Below are 19,020 nucleotides of genomic sequence, written 5' to 3' on the forward strand. Positions count from 1 at the left end.
TAGAAGTTGCTACTGTGTGCAGTTTGGAGTTCTTTCTTGTTCTTTTCCATGTTGCTGTTATATGTTACTCATTGTACAGTGTTCTGATCCGTTCTCACATGTCATTTCGCCTGAAATGGTGAACACGCCAAATTATAGCTTCAAATTGAAAAACACAAAAGCAGATGTCTCATCGGAAAACTTTTTTTCATGGCATAACTTGTAGAACAAGACACGCTTGCCAACGTGTGTGGTCTCCCATATCCGTAAGTGTTGAACATATGTGTTAAAGACTGTCATGATGATGCAGTAAATGTCATATTATTGGCACAATTATACAGTTAACACAGTAAGCAAAGCTACAGGTGGAATCCCCTTAGTCAGACACCAATTTGACCAACTTTAATGTACTTTTCAAGCCATTAATACTACATTTGTCTTAACCAATATAGCACCAGCTCTGCTTTATATATCATAGTTATTGCTGAGCCCCACAAACATCCATGCACATTTCCAACCCCTACTTTTCATCTGAATATATCCACTCTTGGACAATTTGTACTTTTTGGTTGTCTTTGCTGTTGGGTGTGCCACTGTACCAGGTTGTAACAACAGAGCAAACTTTGTGAATGTTTTCCTCATGTAAAATTGGTTTGGTGTTGTTGGTTTCCCCTTTGGTCACACTTTATTGCTGCTATTTAAATTGGGTGCATTACATTTCACGAGTGCTGAAGCATTTCATTGAGACAAACTCCATTGTTCTCGATCTTGTTTTTACGTCAGCAAAAACAACATGATCAGACGTGTCTGAAAGTGATTGACGTGTCCCAGACTGCAGGGTCAGAAAAACAAGTGAGCAGTTATTGAGGGCACACAGACTGTCGGGACGCTGGCAAGGAGCTGAATTTGTTGCCATCCATTTTCAATCTTGTGTTTTTGGGACGCCAGACAAATTGAACGCGTGTTTCAATTTTCCTCTCAGTTTCTTGATAATTCTATCAGTGCTTTATCTCTTTGTATCTCATTGTTATCTCACACTGAACCCCCACCATCTGTCTCCGTCTCTACACACACCCCCTCTTTAGCTGTCTCTCGTTGACCCTCTTTCTTATTCTCTCTCACACTGGCGTCTCAGACTAGCGCTTGTCGTGACTGTCTTCATCTCCAGCATACTTGAGGGATTAAGGAGGGATGAAATTCACTCATTCGTGGGCGGAGTGAAAAAAAAAGAAGGGCCTCGTACAGTACAGCACTTTATCTATGGTGCCGTGAGATCCTTAATGAAACCTGAGGTCGCTTTGAGCACCGATCTTTAATCTCTTTCTGACGCACCTTTGGGCTCAGAACACACTGAATGAGGCTTTTATTTCTATGAAACCTCAGGGGTGTTTTGTACCCAATTGTCAGCCACAATATGAAAAACAAACAAAACTTATCACTGATATGATCTTATTTAGATGTTTCAAGCAATACAAGCAAGCACAAGGGTTTGGATTGGATTACTTGTTAACTTGTCAAAAGTGTTAGCAGCATGGACAGACCCGCTATCGCTCAATGTTGGAGTATTTTGGGTATTTTTGTCGCTTTGTCTTGTTTTATCTCTTACTGTACGACCCACCCCCCGTCTCTGTCTCAGGACTTTATCATCATGAAGAACTATTCATGCGAATCAGTGTTTTTAAAGCCCCTGATAATATCAATGGCTGCACGTCCTGGATGGTGTTTTGCACTTATCTTTTCAAGAGATGTTTCATAAATGACAGTGGCACTTTGCATGAAGAGGATATGATTACTGTCTGGCCGTGTAGTTCCTTCTGCGAGTCTGCTTTTATCTCTGCCTGCCCAGCAGTGAATGTGTCTGCTTGTGGGTACTGTATATGAAGGATTTTGTATGCAAACTGCATTTGTGTGTATGCATGCATCCTCTTGAAGCATCCCATTCTGAGCTTTAACAGGGGGACGTTCATCTTCATATGATGCAGTAGATAGTATTTTTTATCTTCATTGATGCTGCAGAAGGCCATGGAGCAGGAGACAAACATGATGTTAGTAAGATTTGAGTGAGGCTAACAGTTGTATATAGTATTCAGTACGAAAGGCAAAGGACGCTATTCAGTGCACCATTGTGTCCACTACTGCTCCATGGAAACCAACAGAGAGAAGAGAAGTGGAAAGTAGGTTTTTTTGTAATGTTCACTATGCAGACACATAAACCTCCTTAAGCCACTCTAGCTCTGGTCAATTTATTAAAAACAATTACTTTGCACCTGTCACATGCACTTTCTGGAGTCTACAAAGTATTCCCATATCCTATTCAACTTCGCAGGGATGCACACTTTTAAGTACCAATCTCCAAACAAGGGCAAGAATGCTGGCCGCTCACTATCATCCTATCATCCAATTATTGCATCCCATTTTTGGGTATATCGCCCGGCTTTTCCACCTCAGTTCGCTTCACTTTCCGATTCATACTTCATTCCCATTTCTCCTCCCATCATGCCCCGTTTCTAAACTTATATTGAAGACAGTCCAATGGGGATTATCAAAATAGCTTTTCACCAAAATGAAGAGATGATTTCACCCTACGGTGTCAAAAGGGTTTCACAATTTTGTTTTCGAAGTACCTACTTACTTAGTACTGAATCCATACTCACTTTGATGTCTGTTTTAATTGTTAAAACTCACAAAACCCTGTATTTGACTTAAACAATGTGCAGCTTTAAGTCCTGCTATTGCTCATTTCTCTGCTCTGACCAATGTCCTTCTCCATTGTTTCCCGTGGCAGAAGCTGCTCAGTTTTAGGAAGATACTGTTGAAGTGAATTCAGTTGCATGATGTGGCAGAAGGCAGCATGTGAATTCATCCGTGACACTAACACGGATGTAAGACATGTCCTAAATCCACACTAATAAAGTAACCTCCAGGATTTATCTCCAGAGCCAAATGTCAAACATGGAAACTGAACAATGAGAAACGTTTCTTTAACACAATGTCATATATCAGTCAGTTTTTGACTCATTACAAACAATATGTATGTAAATTACCAGAGTTCATTATAAAGTGCATAAGTACACAAAAATTGCCATTTTCAAATATTGTTGCATCTGATCTTCCACCAGAAGCAATTTATCTCTTTCACCAGTTCACTTTGCAAAATGAGATAAAAAGGGAATTTTTCTCTCGTTGTCCCTCTAACTGTCTCTGTCTTTTGCTTCCAGGACTACATCCAGACGTCATCCAGTACATTCACTAGTTTTACAACTCTACACCTCCCATTGTAAAACCAGGCAGGCTATTGTGAGCTGCAGCCAGTGCTGGCTTCCCAGCGCACAAACAAGCAAAACACTAAATCTTTCTCTCACATCCATAAAAATCGACTCATACTGTATCGAAATACACCTGAATGGATCCTTCTCTCTGTCTCACACACACACACACACACACACACACACACACACACACACACACACACGCACACACACACGCAGCCTGAGAGCAGTGGGTATATAATGAGTGGTTGTTGAGAGGGAGTGTGCGTTGCTAAGTATTGTATCTGTACCTGCTAATTAACACATACAGACTGTCTGTATGATTTCATTATCTGTGTTACTTTCACATGCACGCACTTGAGCAGAACACACACATACACACACACACACACACACACACACACACACACACACACACACACAGACCCGTTGTAAAGTTCCGCACACACACATGACACCTGTATTGAAAATACAGCATTGTTTCCATAGTGATGTTGTCATTACACTCTCAATAATCATAGAAGGAATGCACCAGTGGGTGTCCCTGGAGTGTGCGTTCAGATATTTGTTTGTGTGTGTCTCTTGTGCATGCATGCATATGTGCCAATACACTTATTATCTTTTATTATGATTTCCACATTATACACCACATAATATGACTCATACTGTATGATTGAGTACATGTAGTCCCCCTAATCTTAAAATCAAATTTAATTATTAGAATGGAAATCAGAATTGCAATCCATGCTGCCTGTTGTTATCTCATGTTAAGCCCTGGATCACAGTATTTGGGCAGTTGCCTCTGGTTCTTCCTTGTGATGTTATTGGCTGAGAGGCTGACACAAGATTCCCTGTGAATAGTGTTTTCATTCAATCGCGTGTTGACATGTTAGTCTGTCATAAAAATAGCTTTATCAAATGAAAAAATAGATTGGTTTTCAAAACCTTCAAAAACACAGGGACTGAGTGTGCAAGGATGAATATGCATGCATGCATGTGTGTGTGTGTGTGTGTGTGTGTGGGAGTGCGTGTGTGTGCGTGTGTGTGTGTGTGTGTGTGTGTGTGTGTGTGTGTGCAAATGTCTTGCTCTGTATCAGACCGCCAGGAGAGGGGATTGGCGAGAGTGTTTGTTCTGCTTCTTAAAACAAACTCTTGAAGCAGATGAATGATATCAGGCGGTGCGATTAACAGGGACAAGGCTGAATGAAAAGCTATGAGGTAGTCTTTTGCTCTCTCTCGCTCTTTTGCTCTCCCTCTCTCTGCAATGCATACCCTTTCGACTCCCATTTCATGGTAAAACTTGTAGTTATGGATCACATCTGCTGACATTCAGTGGCTTAAAGTCAAGAGTCAAGAGAGAGTAAATGAAGGGGGATGTGAAAAAAAGGAATTTAATGTACATAAAGTTAACAGCATAGAAGGGGGTGAGTGGGGGGACAGTTAAGGCAAGGTGAGGAGGAAAAGAATGGAAATAAAGTCATCTCATAAAACCACTGAAGTGGCCACAGATGCTGGCCGAGCTTTTAAGTGGCAGAGCCAAGCCCCTCTTTCCCATTAAGAGTTAGAATAAACTATTTCTTTATTATATACACTCATCTGTCAAAGCTATTGAGGAGATCCAGGTCCGTATTCATCAAATACAAGATGTATGTATATATATATTTTAATGTTTTAAATATTTGCACTACATGAGGCGAGCTTGATTTATTTTTTTTTGCCACACATTTAAACATTCATTTTTTTTGTTCTTTTAAAGTAATATAATATGTGCATACCTCATTTCGATGGGTTTAATCTGGGAATTGTTTTAGCAGCGCTGATTCGAGCGATACGTGTGGTTTTTGCGGTGAAGTCTTTAACTGCTGCAAAATCTCCCGAGAGGCTGTATCATCAGGAAATCTAGAAAGTCTTGCCCTCTGGTTCACCAAAATCAACTTAGCATTAAGATCAACTCTGAGCGGGCTGTCTGTTAAGAGACGTCCCACTGTTTCACTTCCAGCTTTGTGAGGACCACACAGTTCTCAAGTGCAGTCCAGTAGCTACAGACAGACTTGTGAATCTGATGTCAGAGCTAAGATGCCTCTGGGTAACTGGGTGCTCTGTTGTCTCCCATGTGCCCGTTCAAGAAGGGCATTGTCGCCGCAGCTAAGAAGCGGTGGGTAGAATTGGCAGGCTTTGCAGCCACAGAAAGAACCAAGCTTGCGTTTGGTTTGTGGCTGCTGATGAGTGCAGCCACGTTGTTTACTGTGCGATTGAGTTAACGCGTTGCTTACCTAGAAGAAAAGCGGGAACTTGTTATCATGTTACTGAGAGATTGTTCTCTTCTCTGACATTTTTCAACTTTTCCAGGGCGGTGGGCAGTCCGCTGGTGATGGACCCCAACAGCATTTGCAGGAAGGCGAAGCGTCTGGCAGGGAAGCAGGCTGAGCTGTGCCAGACTCAGCCAGAGATCGTCAGTGAGGTAGCCAAAGGAGCCAGGCTGGGCGTCAGGGAGTGCCAGTACCAGTTCAGGTACCGCCGGTGGAACTGCACTAGCCACAACAAGTACTTTGGCAAAATACTGCAGCAAGGTGAGTAAGGAAGGACTGTGTTTTGAGTGTTGGAAACTACTTCCATGTCTCTGTTTCCCTGCCTTTTTCCCCTATTATCTAATATGGAGTGCCATTTAGAAATTCCCATAATCATCTTTGTGGCTGTCTCCATCAGCCCTTCCAAAAACCTTTCACAGGGTTTTTAAAGAACACATTGAAAATATTGTCACGTCCCATTTTTCAGCCGTGAGTGCCTTAGGATCTGAACCCGTGACCTCTCGACCGCAGCTGACGGTCCTACGTCAACTTGAGGACAGATCCCTGTCTGATGGCACTCCAATAGACAAGGGCAGCTGTTGTATTTCAGACCAGACGTATTCATTCACACTTGACTGACTCTCCTCTTCATCAGATTGGGCACGCTTGAAATGATCAGCTAAAATTGCCGTTTTGCTCCTAACATCGCTCTTAAGATCTCTTAACATCTTCCTCCAGGTCTTTGAAGTCTGTAATATAACTGATGTTGGGTCACCGCTAGGTCTCCCCCAATTACTGTGTTGGTTTTCCTCTTGTATGATTAGATTCATAGAGAGCTGCCTGTCTCCTCTTTGACTGGTACTACAGAGAGCCTTTATCTCTGTGTTTAGTCAACAAACAGGGAATAACTGATATTAATATACAACAACAAATGTGTCAAGCATGTTATTAAATCCATGTTGGGTCTCATTTCTAGAAGATGTGCATACTGAAGTGTTGTGCTTGCCTGCCATTATTGTCTCAAGGAAGTGACACATGAAATGTTAATCAGAAAGCAAAGGCAGGATACTGACATTTTCAATGTAATTCTGTGTAATTGTAATTGATAAGATGGCTAAAAAGCATGTTGTTGTCGGTGTTGCCGGTGTCTCTGGAAGGAAAAGAAAGATGAAGGAAAAAATAAATGCAAACACAAAGATAGGGAGGGAGGGAACAAAGGGACAAGAATCTACCAGTAGAAGATAGACCAGCAATTAATCATAAATTCCTGCCTGTCTATCAGGGATGCCAGAGTGCTCCTCTGTTTTGAAGCCTTTGTCCTCAATTACCTGGATCTGCTCTTAATGGCCGTTTATCATGAACTAAATATCAAAATAAAAGTGCCTTTGTATTTAATGTTCAACCTCTCTAAGTGGTTTACTTAAACTCATTGACCTCTATTTAGATGTTAACTGATAATAGAAGTATTTTAATGACATGGTGTTTTCTTTGTAGATAAATTAGACAATCATAATGAAAGCTGGTGCAGTCTGCGTAGTCCATTCATCCCTGTGTCCATGCATGCTGGGCCTGAGTATACTGTGTGCTTTTTAATTCTGCTTCTTATTTGATCCCACAGAATTTTTTTGTAACTTTTTTTAAAAACTTTACTGGCTTTAAAGGGTGGAGGTGGTGCTAACCAGCACTCTAGATGTGACACTCTTTACCACCTGCATCATTGGCACAGTGAACTATGATGAAATATGTCCGACCAAAGCTAGTTTTCTATAGGTGCTTCAGTCCCTAACGTGTGATTCATGTGTATGTGTGCACATGCATGTTTGGAAAAGTGTTTTAGTAGAGTTTAGGAACTTCATAGCTAATCTGATTAACATGAAGTCTAAATGCAGTAAGTATGGTAGTAATGACGTCTGTTTGCAACCCTGTTTGCATTTGTAGAACTTTAAATTGGATTTCTAGACTAAGAATATTCCATCGTGTGCTATGTTGGGTCATAACTGCACAGTAAAAAACAAAGCCACAGGGTGTTTGAGAGCATAGCCAAGCTGGCTTAAACACCCTTTTCTCTTTCCCCAATTTGAAAAAAATATCTTCGGGCTATCTTCCGTTCATTAGCTAATGGCACCGTAAAGCTTGTCTGTGGAGTAATGTGATACGAAGGGATCGATGAGAACTGTGCAGCCGGCATGCATGTATGTGTGTTTGTGTTTCTTTCATTCTAATGTTTTCAGATGATGAACATGGTTTTGCATACGTCACATCTCTCGCCGTATGGCTGAAGATTCATGCACACAGACTTCCATGTGGCATGGTCCATGAGTCTACTTTTTGACTTGAAAACACTTCTGCATGAAGCCACTTGAAGAGATAGGGGTGTGGAAATGTGTGTGTCTGCATGCGTGTGTGTGTGTGTGTGTTCATATAATAGGGGCTGTAGTTGATTTCACAACATTACTGAAACCCTGCCATCCCACACACTTACTGCAACAAGTGCGAACGAATGAACATGTTGACACAATCATGACAACTCATTTTGCATCGGTAACGGAACATTTTGTCCTCTGGACGTGAACCTTTCACGTATATTCAGTTTCAAAACAAGGTCAAATATCTTGCTTCTCATCATTAATTGGTAGTTATCATCCTCTTCCCCTTGATCTTCGCCGTGTTCGAATAACATACAGACTCCGCTCATGGCAGGCATTGTTAGCCATGCCAGCATCCTGTACAGTGATGCGGTCAATCACATAAAGGATGCTGCAGTACTTTGAAAGCCATCATAGATCGTGTACAGAATGTGTGTGTGTGTGTGTGTGTGTGTGTGTGTGTGTGTGGAGTATTGTACTGCTCAATCGTGTCAAACATTTTCTCATGAATGATTTTTACAGGTAGACACACAGGTATAGAGACAACTACACCCACGTTTAGACCTTTACACACTTTGTGTTTTCTCATATTTGACTGCTATTCAAAGTAAGTGAGTATATCCACTGTACTGTATGTTTACTAGACAATATGATCCAGTGATGCTGACAGTAAAATCACTTTTTAAGGTTGGATTTACGTGATGCTGTGTCGTTTTAAACAAAAACCAGGCAAGTACACAGAGAGTGTCTCTCTAAGTGAATAAAGTAATGAATGTCAGGCTGCTTTGTTTTCCGGCTAAAGGTTTTGGCATCAATAAGAAGTGTGTTGGTTTCTTCACCTGTACGTCATTTCTTTCGTGGCCCAGTTTGTAATAATCCCACTTGTGAGCAGTAACTCGAACCAGAAATCTGTTGAACAAATATGAGCTGTCACGCTAGGATGGCACAGTGGTTAGGATGTAGCCTCACAGAGAGGATTAAAGGTCTTCAACAGGGTTAAAATGTAAAAACACTTCATCCATTTCCTCTTAAATTACACATAATAGTGCTTTGTGTACACCAATGCCCTATGTGATCTAGGGTATGATGACCAGAGTCTTATTTTCTTGGTTTACTCAAGTTGTCTGTAACTGCTTTTATATGTCTGAAACACCTTGAAAATTAGGTTTTTAATCCCAATGACGCTTTTCCTGGTTAAATCAATTTAAAATAAAATAAATATAAAAAACTGATGACAGAGTCCAAAGACAGTATCTTGTCCAAGGACACTTTGACATTGTGACAGGAGGAGCCGAGGATCCAACCACCAAACCTCCGATATGTTGACAACCCACTCTAACTCCTGAGCCACATTGACAACATATGAACTCTTTGGCTCCATTATCTTGGATTGATTTCCTTCATGTTGTACTATTTGTCAACTATAGTTTACTTAGCTCACGGTTTCTTTACATTTACAGATTGGTGATTGCCTGATATCACCTAATATGAAGGTGCTCACAGGAAGCCATAGCCAAAACAGACAGACTTCTTCCAAAGACCTTCTGGCACACTAGATGCTGCAGGATGCATTGCAGTCATCTAGTGTCCTCACTGCATGCTCCTGTTATGAAAAAGCAGATAATGTGACCACTAGTTGAACCTAGTCACCAAAGAGACGATCCTCAGAATGAACACCTTTCCCTGAGAAAACATATATATATATATATATATATATATATATATATAGACATACTTTTGAATTATTTGTATTACACTATGCTTATATGGGCTGTGAGATGATTTTATATTGAACTGCTTTTAGTTTTTACATCCCATACACTTATAGTCAAAGTCTTAAATGTGTTAATTCCTGCAGAAGGGCCTTCTTGAATTAGAAGCAGCCGTAGACAGGCCCAGACACCCGCCGTGGCAGAGAATTTGTTTGGAATTCATGTCTCCGAGGAAGATATGAAACAGGGGGGCCTCAAATAATCTGATTTCTGATAGCTTCTTTTATGCATAACAATATTTTTTCAACCCTCTATTAGCTTTATTTCCTCTAACTCTCTCTTGTTTGACTCTCTCTTTTTGTCCATTTTTTGTTTGATGATATTTTGCTCCTGGTTACTGATATTTTTTTAATAAACCAAAATAACAATTTCCGTGATAATTATTTGGTTGATAATCATGTTGTTCATTGTGATATTTTCCTTCATGCAGACTTCTTGTACTACTGTAGATGCACTGTTTCGCTGGACATCTGGGCATGCTCTCCGCTTGTTTGGCCACCGCTCGTGTAGCTATCACCATATTGAACTAATATTGAGTTGTGTTCTGATGATTCACACATGTGACTCTTAATACATCCAGGGAGGTTTTGGAGAATGACACATCTTGATTTGAGTATGTTGCTGCTCCTGAAAATCTCAGCCATATTGTGCTGAACAGCAGGAGCAGCAAGGTGTGGTCTTGACTGAGCTACATGCAGAAGTAGAGCTGTAGCTGTGCATGCACCGCCATACACATCTAAAGTCACTCACAAACTAATTTAAGTGATTTATTTTTTCTGCAATCAACCGCAGCAAATCCCAAACAATGCAGATCAAAAATCCACAGAACTCGTTCATTTAACAAACATCAAAATAAGACGCACAAAACATTTGACAACTGACTATTTGTGTAATGTCATAAATGCTTTAAATTGCTTAAACATGCACACAAACGTACACATATTTGCCTGTATTGGAGACATATCTGGGTGTTGGGGTGTACAGCTGGTATTGATATCACGGCATGCTGGGGTGTGCATGTCTCGTCGCACGCCACCCATTCTGTGTGTGTGTGTGTGTGTGTGTGTGTGTGTGTATGTGTGTGTTACTGTTCCTAATGAATCCCATTCACTGAATCATGCGATATGGAGTTGGCAGTGTTGACGGTGGTGACTGCACGCTCACCGCCTTCCAGCTCTTAAAAGTCCTTCCCTTAGTCTTGCTAAGTGGCTATTCTCCCTCTCATTCTCTCTAACACACACACACACACACACACACACACACACACACACACACACACACACACACACACACACACACACACACACACGCATATACTCAGTCCCTAGTTCATCATCAATCTAGGCAGAGTTCTGCCATTGAAATCATCAATGTCCTGAACAATTCCCTCTGCTTGCTTGTTTCTAGGCAAAATTTACACAGACTTATTGTCAACAAACAAAGCATTATCTGTCTCCCCAAGCCCATTGGGTTCTACTGAAGAAATAGAAACAGCAATAAAAGGTGACAAATGTATGTCTCACTTTTCAGTCACATGAGTCATCAGTCAAGTTAACATAAAACACGCTCTTTTCCAAAACCTATTTAAGTGGTTTTGGTGCCTAAACCTAAACCGAAATTTATTTTGAAAAGACACTATGCATGTAACGAGTGGAAACCGACACACTGTCCCTGACACATCCAACACTGGTGCTAGGTGGGTACCTAGAGCATCATAGAATGAAGCTTACAGACACTGACCAAGCGCTTGTATTTGACGCGTTGTTTTTTTTTTTTTTTTCATTCGATTTTCTCATAATGATAAAAATAGAGAATATCACCAGCTGTATTGTTTTTAGGACTATTTTGTGCCGAAGCAATGCTTGGTTCAGTCCCAGTAACTAAACACGGCGGTTAAAATTGATTTGAGGTTTAAGATGTTGTGGTTTTTCTGGTTCAATAAAGATTTGTTTTTCATAACTGGACAAAGAGGACAAAGAATGCGCAAGATAGTCAGCCAAGTAGGTCTCTGAGATTCTGCAATAACTGTGCATAAAGAGAATGATGCTGAAGCCTCCGGCAAGGACAGACGATCAATTTGCAGTTGTGGTTGGACATGCCTTCAGCCAGGAGTGTTAAGCTCTGCACCCAAAATACACCATCAGCTGTGGTGTGTGAATGACAGAGGGATAATAGACATCCTCTCAGCACCGCAAATCCAATGGCGCTTGAGATCGTAGTAATGGACGAGGATTGAGAGAAAGGTGCTTTTATCCTGTTCCACATGGCTGCGATATTAACGGACTTGATGGAGGGACAGAAGCATGGATGACTGGATGGATGGATGGAAACTAGCGTCTGCCATTTGTAGGGCTGTCTTTTCTCCCAGTTGTTATCCTGGGATTGATTGAGGATGAGTATGATCAACAGATGTCTGACCATGGTGTGTGTAATGTGTAGGTATTTACCATGGGCGTGTCACTGTGTCATAATGAAAATGCTGAAAGGGTTGAATTGAAAAAAGTAAATGCCTGTGTGCATTTGCATATTTGGATGACTTATTCTATTTTCCAAATGATGGCCCTTTTTTCAACCTCCTGTTTAAAAAATGTTTCCAACTTAAAGTCTAAAATTTTGGGAAGATGTATATTTGCTGGTTAGCTTAGCTAGCAAGTTCAAACCCTCTGTTTTGACTTCTGATGTTGTGCCTGTTTACGTTTGGATTATGAATTATCCCTTTCAGTTGTGGTGAAATCATAACAGAATTCTCAATAACATCAGATATCAGTTTATCCTGTATTTCGGGGACTTGTGTGCCAACCAAACTTGGGAACCAATCAATAAACTAAACCCCCTCTTTTCCCTCGTTCCTTGTATCATAGATATCAGGGAGACGGCGTTTGTTTATGCCATCACGGCGGCCGGTGTGACCCACGCCGTGACCCAGGCCTGCAGCATGGGAGACCTCCTGCTGTGTGGCTGTGAGGCGACCAGGAACAGAGCACCTCCGAGGCCGTCCTCATCCTCCCCCACTGGAGACGGAGTCAAGTGGGAGTGGGGGGGCTGCGGAGATGATGTGGAGTTTGGTTATGAAAAGTCGAAACAGTTTATGGATGCCAAGAGAAGAAGGGGCAAGAGTGACATCAGGACGCTCGTTGACCTGCACAACAACGAGGCTGGGCGGCTGGTAAGAAACTGAGCCTCACTATTTCTGTGCAGTTTCTGTTTACATCTTGAATGGGTAGAGTACGAAATAGATTGAACACAACTGTATGTGTGAACAAAAACAGTTTTTTCGAACTGCTACTGTGCTGTACTGTAAACACCAGTGTATGATATTTCACTTAACTCTCAAAGATTTTAGCAGCAAAGGTGTTGCCTGTCCTGTGGAATGTTCCATCATTCCACGAACACGCAAAAGAGAAAGACATCGCCCCCAGCCATATATGTGTAGCGGCGTAAGCTGATATTCTAACAAGAATCAGGTTTCTGGAACACAAAAACAAGAGCGTGCCACACATTTTGTTTTCAAGCCTCCGAGGCAGGTAGCTTCTAATGTTTCCATAGCCCTTGTAGAAGTTTAAAGTTCCTCTTTGTTGCCCGTATGAGCTGCCGAGTGAAGTATGGCCTCGACAACTCTACGTGCTACCGAAAGAGTGGAGATAAAGTAGCAGCTTTGGAGAGTAGTTAATTACGTTCGTTTGAAATATAGCTCGGTAAATCTTCCAGATCACATTTACTTTTAGCTGTCAGTGTTGCGTCCCAGTTTGTTACACCCTCTTGCAGAAATGTTGACACACACACACACACACACACACACACACACACACACACACACACACACAAGCAAAACACAGAGTCACAAAGTTCACTTTGGTTGGGGTCAAAGGCAGGTAGAGAGAAGAGGGGAGGATTTTGGGACTTAATCCAAGTGTAGCATTAGCGAACAAACCATTTGAACAAAAGGAGAAACCTGCACACAAATGCCCAGAGGTTGAGAAATAAGTGTGTTGTGATGCATGCAAATGTCTATTTATGTGCAAGCATGCGTGCATACTCGTATACACGTTTTGCAAGTGTGTGTGTGTGTGTGTGTGTGTGTGTGTCTGAACAGGCGTGTGTGATGGGTTAATTATGTGCAGTATAAGTGAATGATCTGTTGTCAAGGCTTGTTAGATGTAGGAAGGCCAGAGGCAACATGGAGGGAGAGGGGGGTTGGGGAGTTAAATTCCTTCTGAATAGCGTCTGCTTTTATCTTACCTATCTATCAGTGTGTGTATTTGTGTGTGTGTGTGTGTGTGTGTGTGTGTGTGTGATCCAGTGGCCTTTTCTGTGATATACTATGAAAACACAACAATAAATAACTTCTTTAGAGAACTTGTCATTTGTCCTGCTTCACTTCAGAGTGCGAGTTTAAAAGTTTCCTTTGTCCTCTTCCTTCTGTTTGATCAACCATCTCTCTTTCTTCTTATTTATCGCCCATTTACCTCCTTCACCTCTCTGCTTTCCCCTGCCACCCATAACCTTACACCCACCAACCCCTCCACCCACTCTCCCCTTCCCAGGCGGTGAAGCTCTACATGCGGACAGAGTGCAAGTGTCACGGTCTGTCGGGGTCGTGCACCTTGCGCACGTGCTGGAAAAAGATGCCTCATTTCCGTGAGGTGGGCGACCGACTGCTGGAGCGCTTCAACGGTGCCTCCAAGGTGATGGGCGGCAACGACGGCAAGACCCTGATCCCTGTCGGCCAGAACATTAAGCCACCGGACAAGCAGGATCTGATCTACTCCGATGAGTCGCCCGATTTCTGCCTTGCAAATCGGAAAACTGGCTCGCTCGGGACACGGGGGCGCATGTGCAACAGCACAGCCATGGACATCAGCGGCTGCGACCTGCTGTGCTGCGAGCGCGGCTACCGGGAGGAAACAGTGGTGTTGGAGGAGAACTGTCTGTGTCGTTTCCACTGGTGCTGTGTGGTCCAGTGCAAGAAATGCTTGGTCCGAAAAGAGCTTAGTCTCTGTCACTGATGAACTGAGGTTGACAGCAGTCAATATGACTTTGTTACTTCTGTTACATTTGGAGGTTTTTTGCTTTAGTTTGGCTGGTGTGAAAGAAGGAAAAGATTTGGATTTTCATGGTGATCCTTTTGTTTTTGCACCAGTCACATTCAGATAGTGCCCCGAAAAATGTTCATTTTAAATAGCATTTTATCATAGTTCTGGCTTCTTGATTCCCAGGAATGTGGATTTGAATGCAACCACATGGAAACAAAGGCAGGGGGACTAAAGGAAGTCAAATAGAGAACATGTTTGTTTCTGAGCTACCTATTTTTCTTTTTCTTGTTCATGAAAAAGGACCAAAGAATGTCAAAATATGTATTTTTCTGAATGGAAAGAGGAGGTTTCTTGGTGTCAATTCCACCACCAGTTAAACAACACTGCTTGTTGTTAGCTGCCAGTTAAAGCCAAAGCGTTTCAGACTTCACCTTGTGCTGATGCACCTGATTTGGTTATGGAATTCCCATAACTGTCCATTCCCTAAGCCCCGTCTTGAAAAAATGCTCCTTGGCCTGGACTGTAGGTAGAAAGCATGCCAACAATTGCATCCTTCATTGGAGTAATCCATTCTTTACACTTTTACTCTTTTCTTTTGGGTTTCAGAAAAACAAACTCTTTATATGCAGAGCATCACTCCTACTACAGCCCCATGCACATCATGTCAGCATGCGGAGAAACCCTAGGCTTGACAGACCTGTCATTCCCGGTTATGGCTGCTGAGCTATGATTGGACAATTGCTAATATGGGAGAGGTTTAGCAAACGATCAATTGTATAAATTGGCTGCTAATCTATGAGGGCCACACTGACTATCATGAAACGTTTGAGTCTCTGACGATTCTTTATTGTGTTGTCCGTTATTTTACGTCTGTCAGATCTACAGGATCATAGAAAGATTAAGCCCCGATATTAATTAGACATGAGCAATAAACAGAGAATCTTTACATTTTACCACAAATCTTAAAAATGTTGTTCTAAGTATCTCTCAGTTACATTAACTGTAGCTTTAAGTAAATTTCAAACATCAAATACAAACAATGCGGATCTTGATTTTTTTTTTTCTGCTACTGCATCAAAAATAAACTAAAAAGGGAAATGGTATCACATTATCATATTTGAAGAATGCTGTCAACACCATGTTTTGCAGGTGTGGACTTGGCCTGCCAGCAAAGACTGTTATTTATATAAAGATATGATGACAAGACTACTCACTTCCACCTCTCTCAGAAGCACTTTGGATACGATGGCTGCCGTGGACTTTCTCAATAGCTTGGCAATAAAACCTTTTGCGGTTGTTTGTTTCTATTAAACCAAAAGAGAAACCTTTATTCACATTTCATTGTTTGGTATCGAGAAACTGTATATAATGTATTTTGTTTATCTGTTATGATATACAGGGCTAATGTAATAATGCACTTTGGATGTTAGCTTTTGTTTGATACTGTATATGCAGTGTGTGTGTGTGTGTGTGTGTGTGTGTGTGTGTGTGTGTGTGTGTTTGAGAGAACGTGTTGAGTATGTGTTTGTGCAGGTTGGCCAGTTATCACCGTATCCTTCAGTTGACAGTACCTTTTATAGGCCTATATCTTCAATCAAGTTGCTGTCTGACATTAAACTGCATTATGTTGGTTATTAAAAGCACACTGCTCTTTGACTCTCTGCCTCTGTGTGAGGCAGACAAGATCTTATATTTGCTCATATTCAGAGGAAGTATGTTCCCCATAAACCTGTCGTCTCATTTACACTCACGTTTTATTACCAGACAATGTAGAGTAAGTATACTGAACTATAATAATACATTGCCTCCACTTGTTCTGATGAGGCTGTTGTCTCTGCTGTGGTCTCTGAGTGTGTGGGTTCAGAATCGGCCTGTTTTGATTTTACAGTTGGTGAAGTTTGTGTTTCTGGAAGCTATCATTGTTCAGATCTGGCCGTTACATACTTACACAGTTACTTTCAAAGTTACAAAATCACTAGTATACAGTACATTTTAAGTCAAAGTGGATATTCGCTGTTAGCCTTACGTTTAAGAGATCGTTTTTGGAGTGTTCATCAAAAGCCTTTTCGGCCCCACAGTTTTATATTTAGCATGTGCCGTTGCAAGACTGCATTCTTGTCATTTCAATGCAACATATGGGTCATTATTACGATGATCACTGTTGCAGCAATCAAGCAACTGAGAGCATTTTTATGAAGAGCATAGTACATATATTTAATATTAGAATGAGATCAACAAAAAACAACTCTCACACGCAGTTGTTACCAAAGGGCCAGTAAATATGTTTATGTGGTAATCATGATGACATGCTTTTTAGTTAGTTATTGTTTCCCAGCAACTTTGATCGTGTTATTATAATAAGAATGATGAGGTGATGGCAACACTATATGATATTTATAGCGTTTTGGGCTGACTTCAGTGCTGTCTGACTTTGTGAACGTCTCTATCTGATCTGTCGAGTGATGTGGACCTAAGACCATTCAATACCTGCATATGTTAAATTAAGCAAATTCAAAGTACTTTTAGTAAATACCTTAACTGTTTGGTGGGAAACAACAGCATGTAGCAAAAGGGAGCAAAAGGAAGGAGCAGATTAAAGCATTTGTACCAGAATGGAAACAATAAAACACCTCAGTGACAACTACATAATGCAACCCATCTTCGGCCAACTAAGTTGTGTGTCAGCAACTAACCATCATTCTGTTATCCATTCAAAGGCATTTTGTTTGCTTCACATTTTGTTATGCTCTTCATTTTTGTATTCTTCAGAAATCATTTCATATCTAGATGTTCTGTTGCATTTTCATTTAGCGTACAACTACTGTGTGTGACGCACAATCAAAACACTATTCAAATAAAAGGTAAAACATTCTGTTTTTTTTATTTAATCTCATTCTTTCCATGAATTGTATAGTATGTGTGCACAAATTCATTATTTGAACCATTTAAACACATTCCGGTAGACTTAAAATAAGCTGTGTCAAAAACTACAGAAAAAATGAATTTGTTGGATAGCATATTTAATCTCAGTATATGTTGTGTGTTACGCTAGTTTAAACTTTATATTGGTCTATCCTGGTCCAATCCTGACACAAATATTCCACATCAAACCTGTCATCATATATATAAATCATATATCCTGCGAGGAGAAGCATCACAAATACAAGATTTCAACCTGACACAATGTACAGACTAATTTCATTACATCTTATCGCACTTTTTCCTCTCGGAGTTCTCCCAGGCATTGTTTGAATGTATAATTTATTTTATATAAGGTTTTCACTTCAGTGATGATTATCACCAAACTAGATCCTGTCCACACTTCTGCTTTGATTAGATTATTTTTGCCACTCAGCAAAAAGACGTGTTGTTTTGAGGTATTTATTCTGTAGAAATGAAAAGACAAGGAGGGGGAAAAAGAGTCGACCTGCATTAGTTTTGAGCTCTACAAGTTGACACAAGTTCATATTTTCCAGGAATTTGTTGCACGTAGGTGTGTAGCAGAGTCGGGCCAGCAGTTGTGTTTAAGACATGGAGAGGTAGGCCAAAGAACAGGAAAATGCCAGGGGGCTCTCGCCTGCTCCTATATCCCCCTACTGTAGCTCCTTCGCCCTCTCCTCTCCTCTCCTCTCCTCTCCTCTCCTCTCCTCACCTCTCCTCTCCTCTCCTCTACTCTCCTTTCCTTTCTTCTCCTCTCCTCTCCTGTCCTCTCCTCTCCTGTCCTCTCCTCTCCTGTCCTCTCCTCTCCCTCTGTCTTTAAGCTGAGCAGGCATTCAGTGCTGCATGGGCAAAGCCAGAGAAAATAGACAAGTGAGCAGATAGATTTATTAGAGCATTGGTATAAATATGGTTGTCTGTCGACATCTGTGTGCATGTGGCTGCATGTGTCTGTCTTTGTCAGTGTGTGTGAGGGTGCGCGGCCAGGTTAGAATTTTTCCATGTGTCCCTCTGAGAAAGAAATAGTGCCTGAGGAATGCAACATTGTCCCTATTAGAGTTGAGTTGTGTCTCCACCTACAATGACGGTTAAGTGCCTACACACACACACACACACACACACACACACACAAATGCACTCTCCCACAAAGTATTAATGAAGGGTTGCCACTGTAAATGGATCTATAGTGTTTGCTGTCATTTCCGTAAATCAGTCAGATAAGTAGAGTCCTCCTATTTCTTATCTCCTACAGTGGAGTCTAGGTGGTCTGCTGATTTTATTTACCATGCATTTCCTGTACATGTGTGTGTTTGTGTTCACTTGCGAAAAAACAAGAAGAGAGCTAGAACATGGAGGGATGAGCTTATATAAAAATG

The 19,020-nt window shown here is 41.2% G+C and overlaps 1 protein-coding gene across 1 annotated transcript in view; it reads left to right on the forward strand.

The window, feature by feature from the left end:
* wnt6b (wingless-type MMTV integration site family, member 6b) overlaps nucleotides 1-17,579 on the forward strand; it is a 22,063-nt gene extending 4,484 nt beyond the window's left edge. The window contains exons 2-4 of the mRNA XM_068701582.1: nucleotides 5,598-5,818; nucleotides 12,536-12,840; nucleotides 14,219-17,579. Coding sequence (XP_068557683.1) covers nucleotides 5,598-5,818; nucleotides 12,536-12,840; nucleotides 14,219-14,680 — 988 coding nt within the window. The 3' untranslated portion in view covers nucleotides 14,681-17,579. The remainder of the gene's footprint in view (nucleotides 1-5,597; nucleotides 5,819-12,535; nucleotides 12,841-14,218) is intronic.
* Nucleotides 17,580-19,020: the final 1,441 nt, after the last annotated feature.

This window comes from Cebidichthys violaceus, unplaced genomic scaffold, assembly GCF_023349555.1.
Source record: "Cebidichthys violaceus isolate CVI_PGR_0920_01 unplaced genomic scaffold, fCebVio1.0.p SCAF_11, whole genome shotgun sequence".
NCBI lineage: Eukaryota > Metazoa > Chordata > Actinopteri > Perciformes > Stichaeidae > Cebidichthys > Cebidichthys violaceus.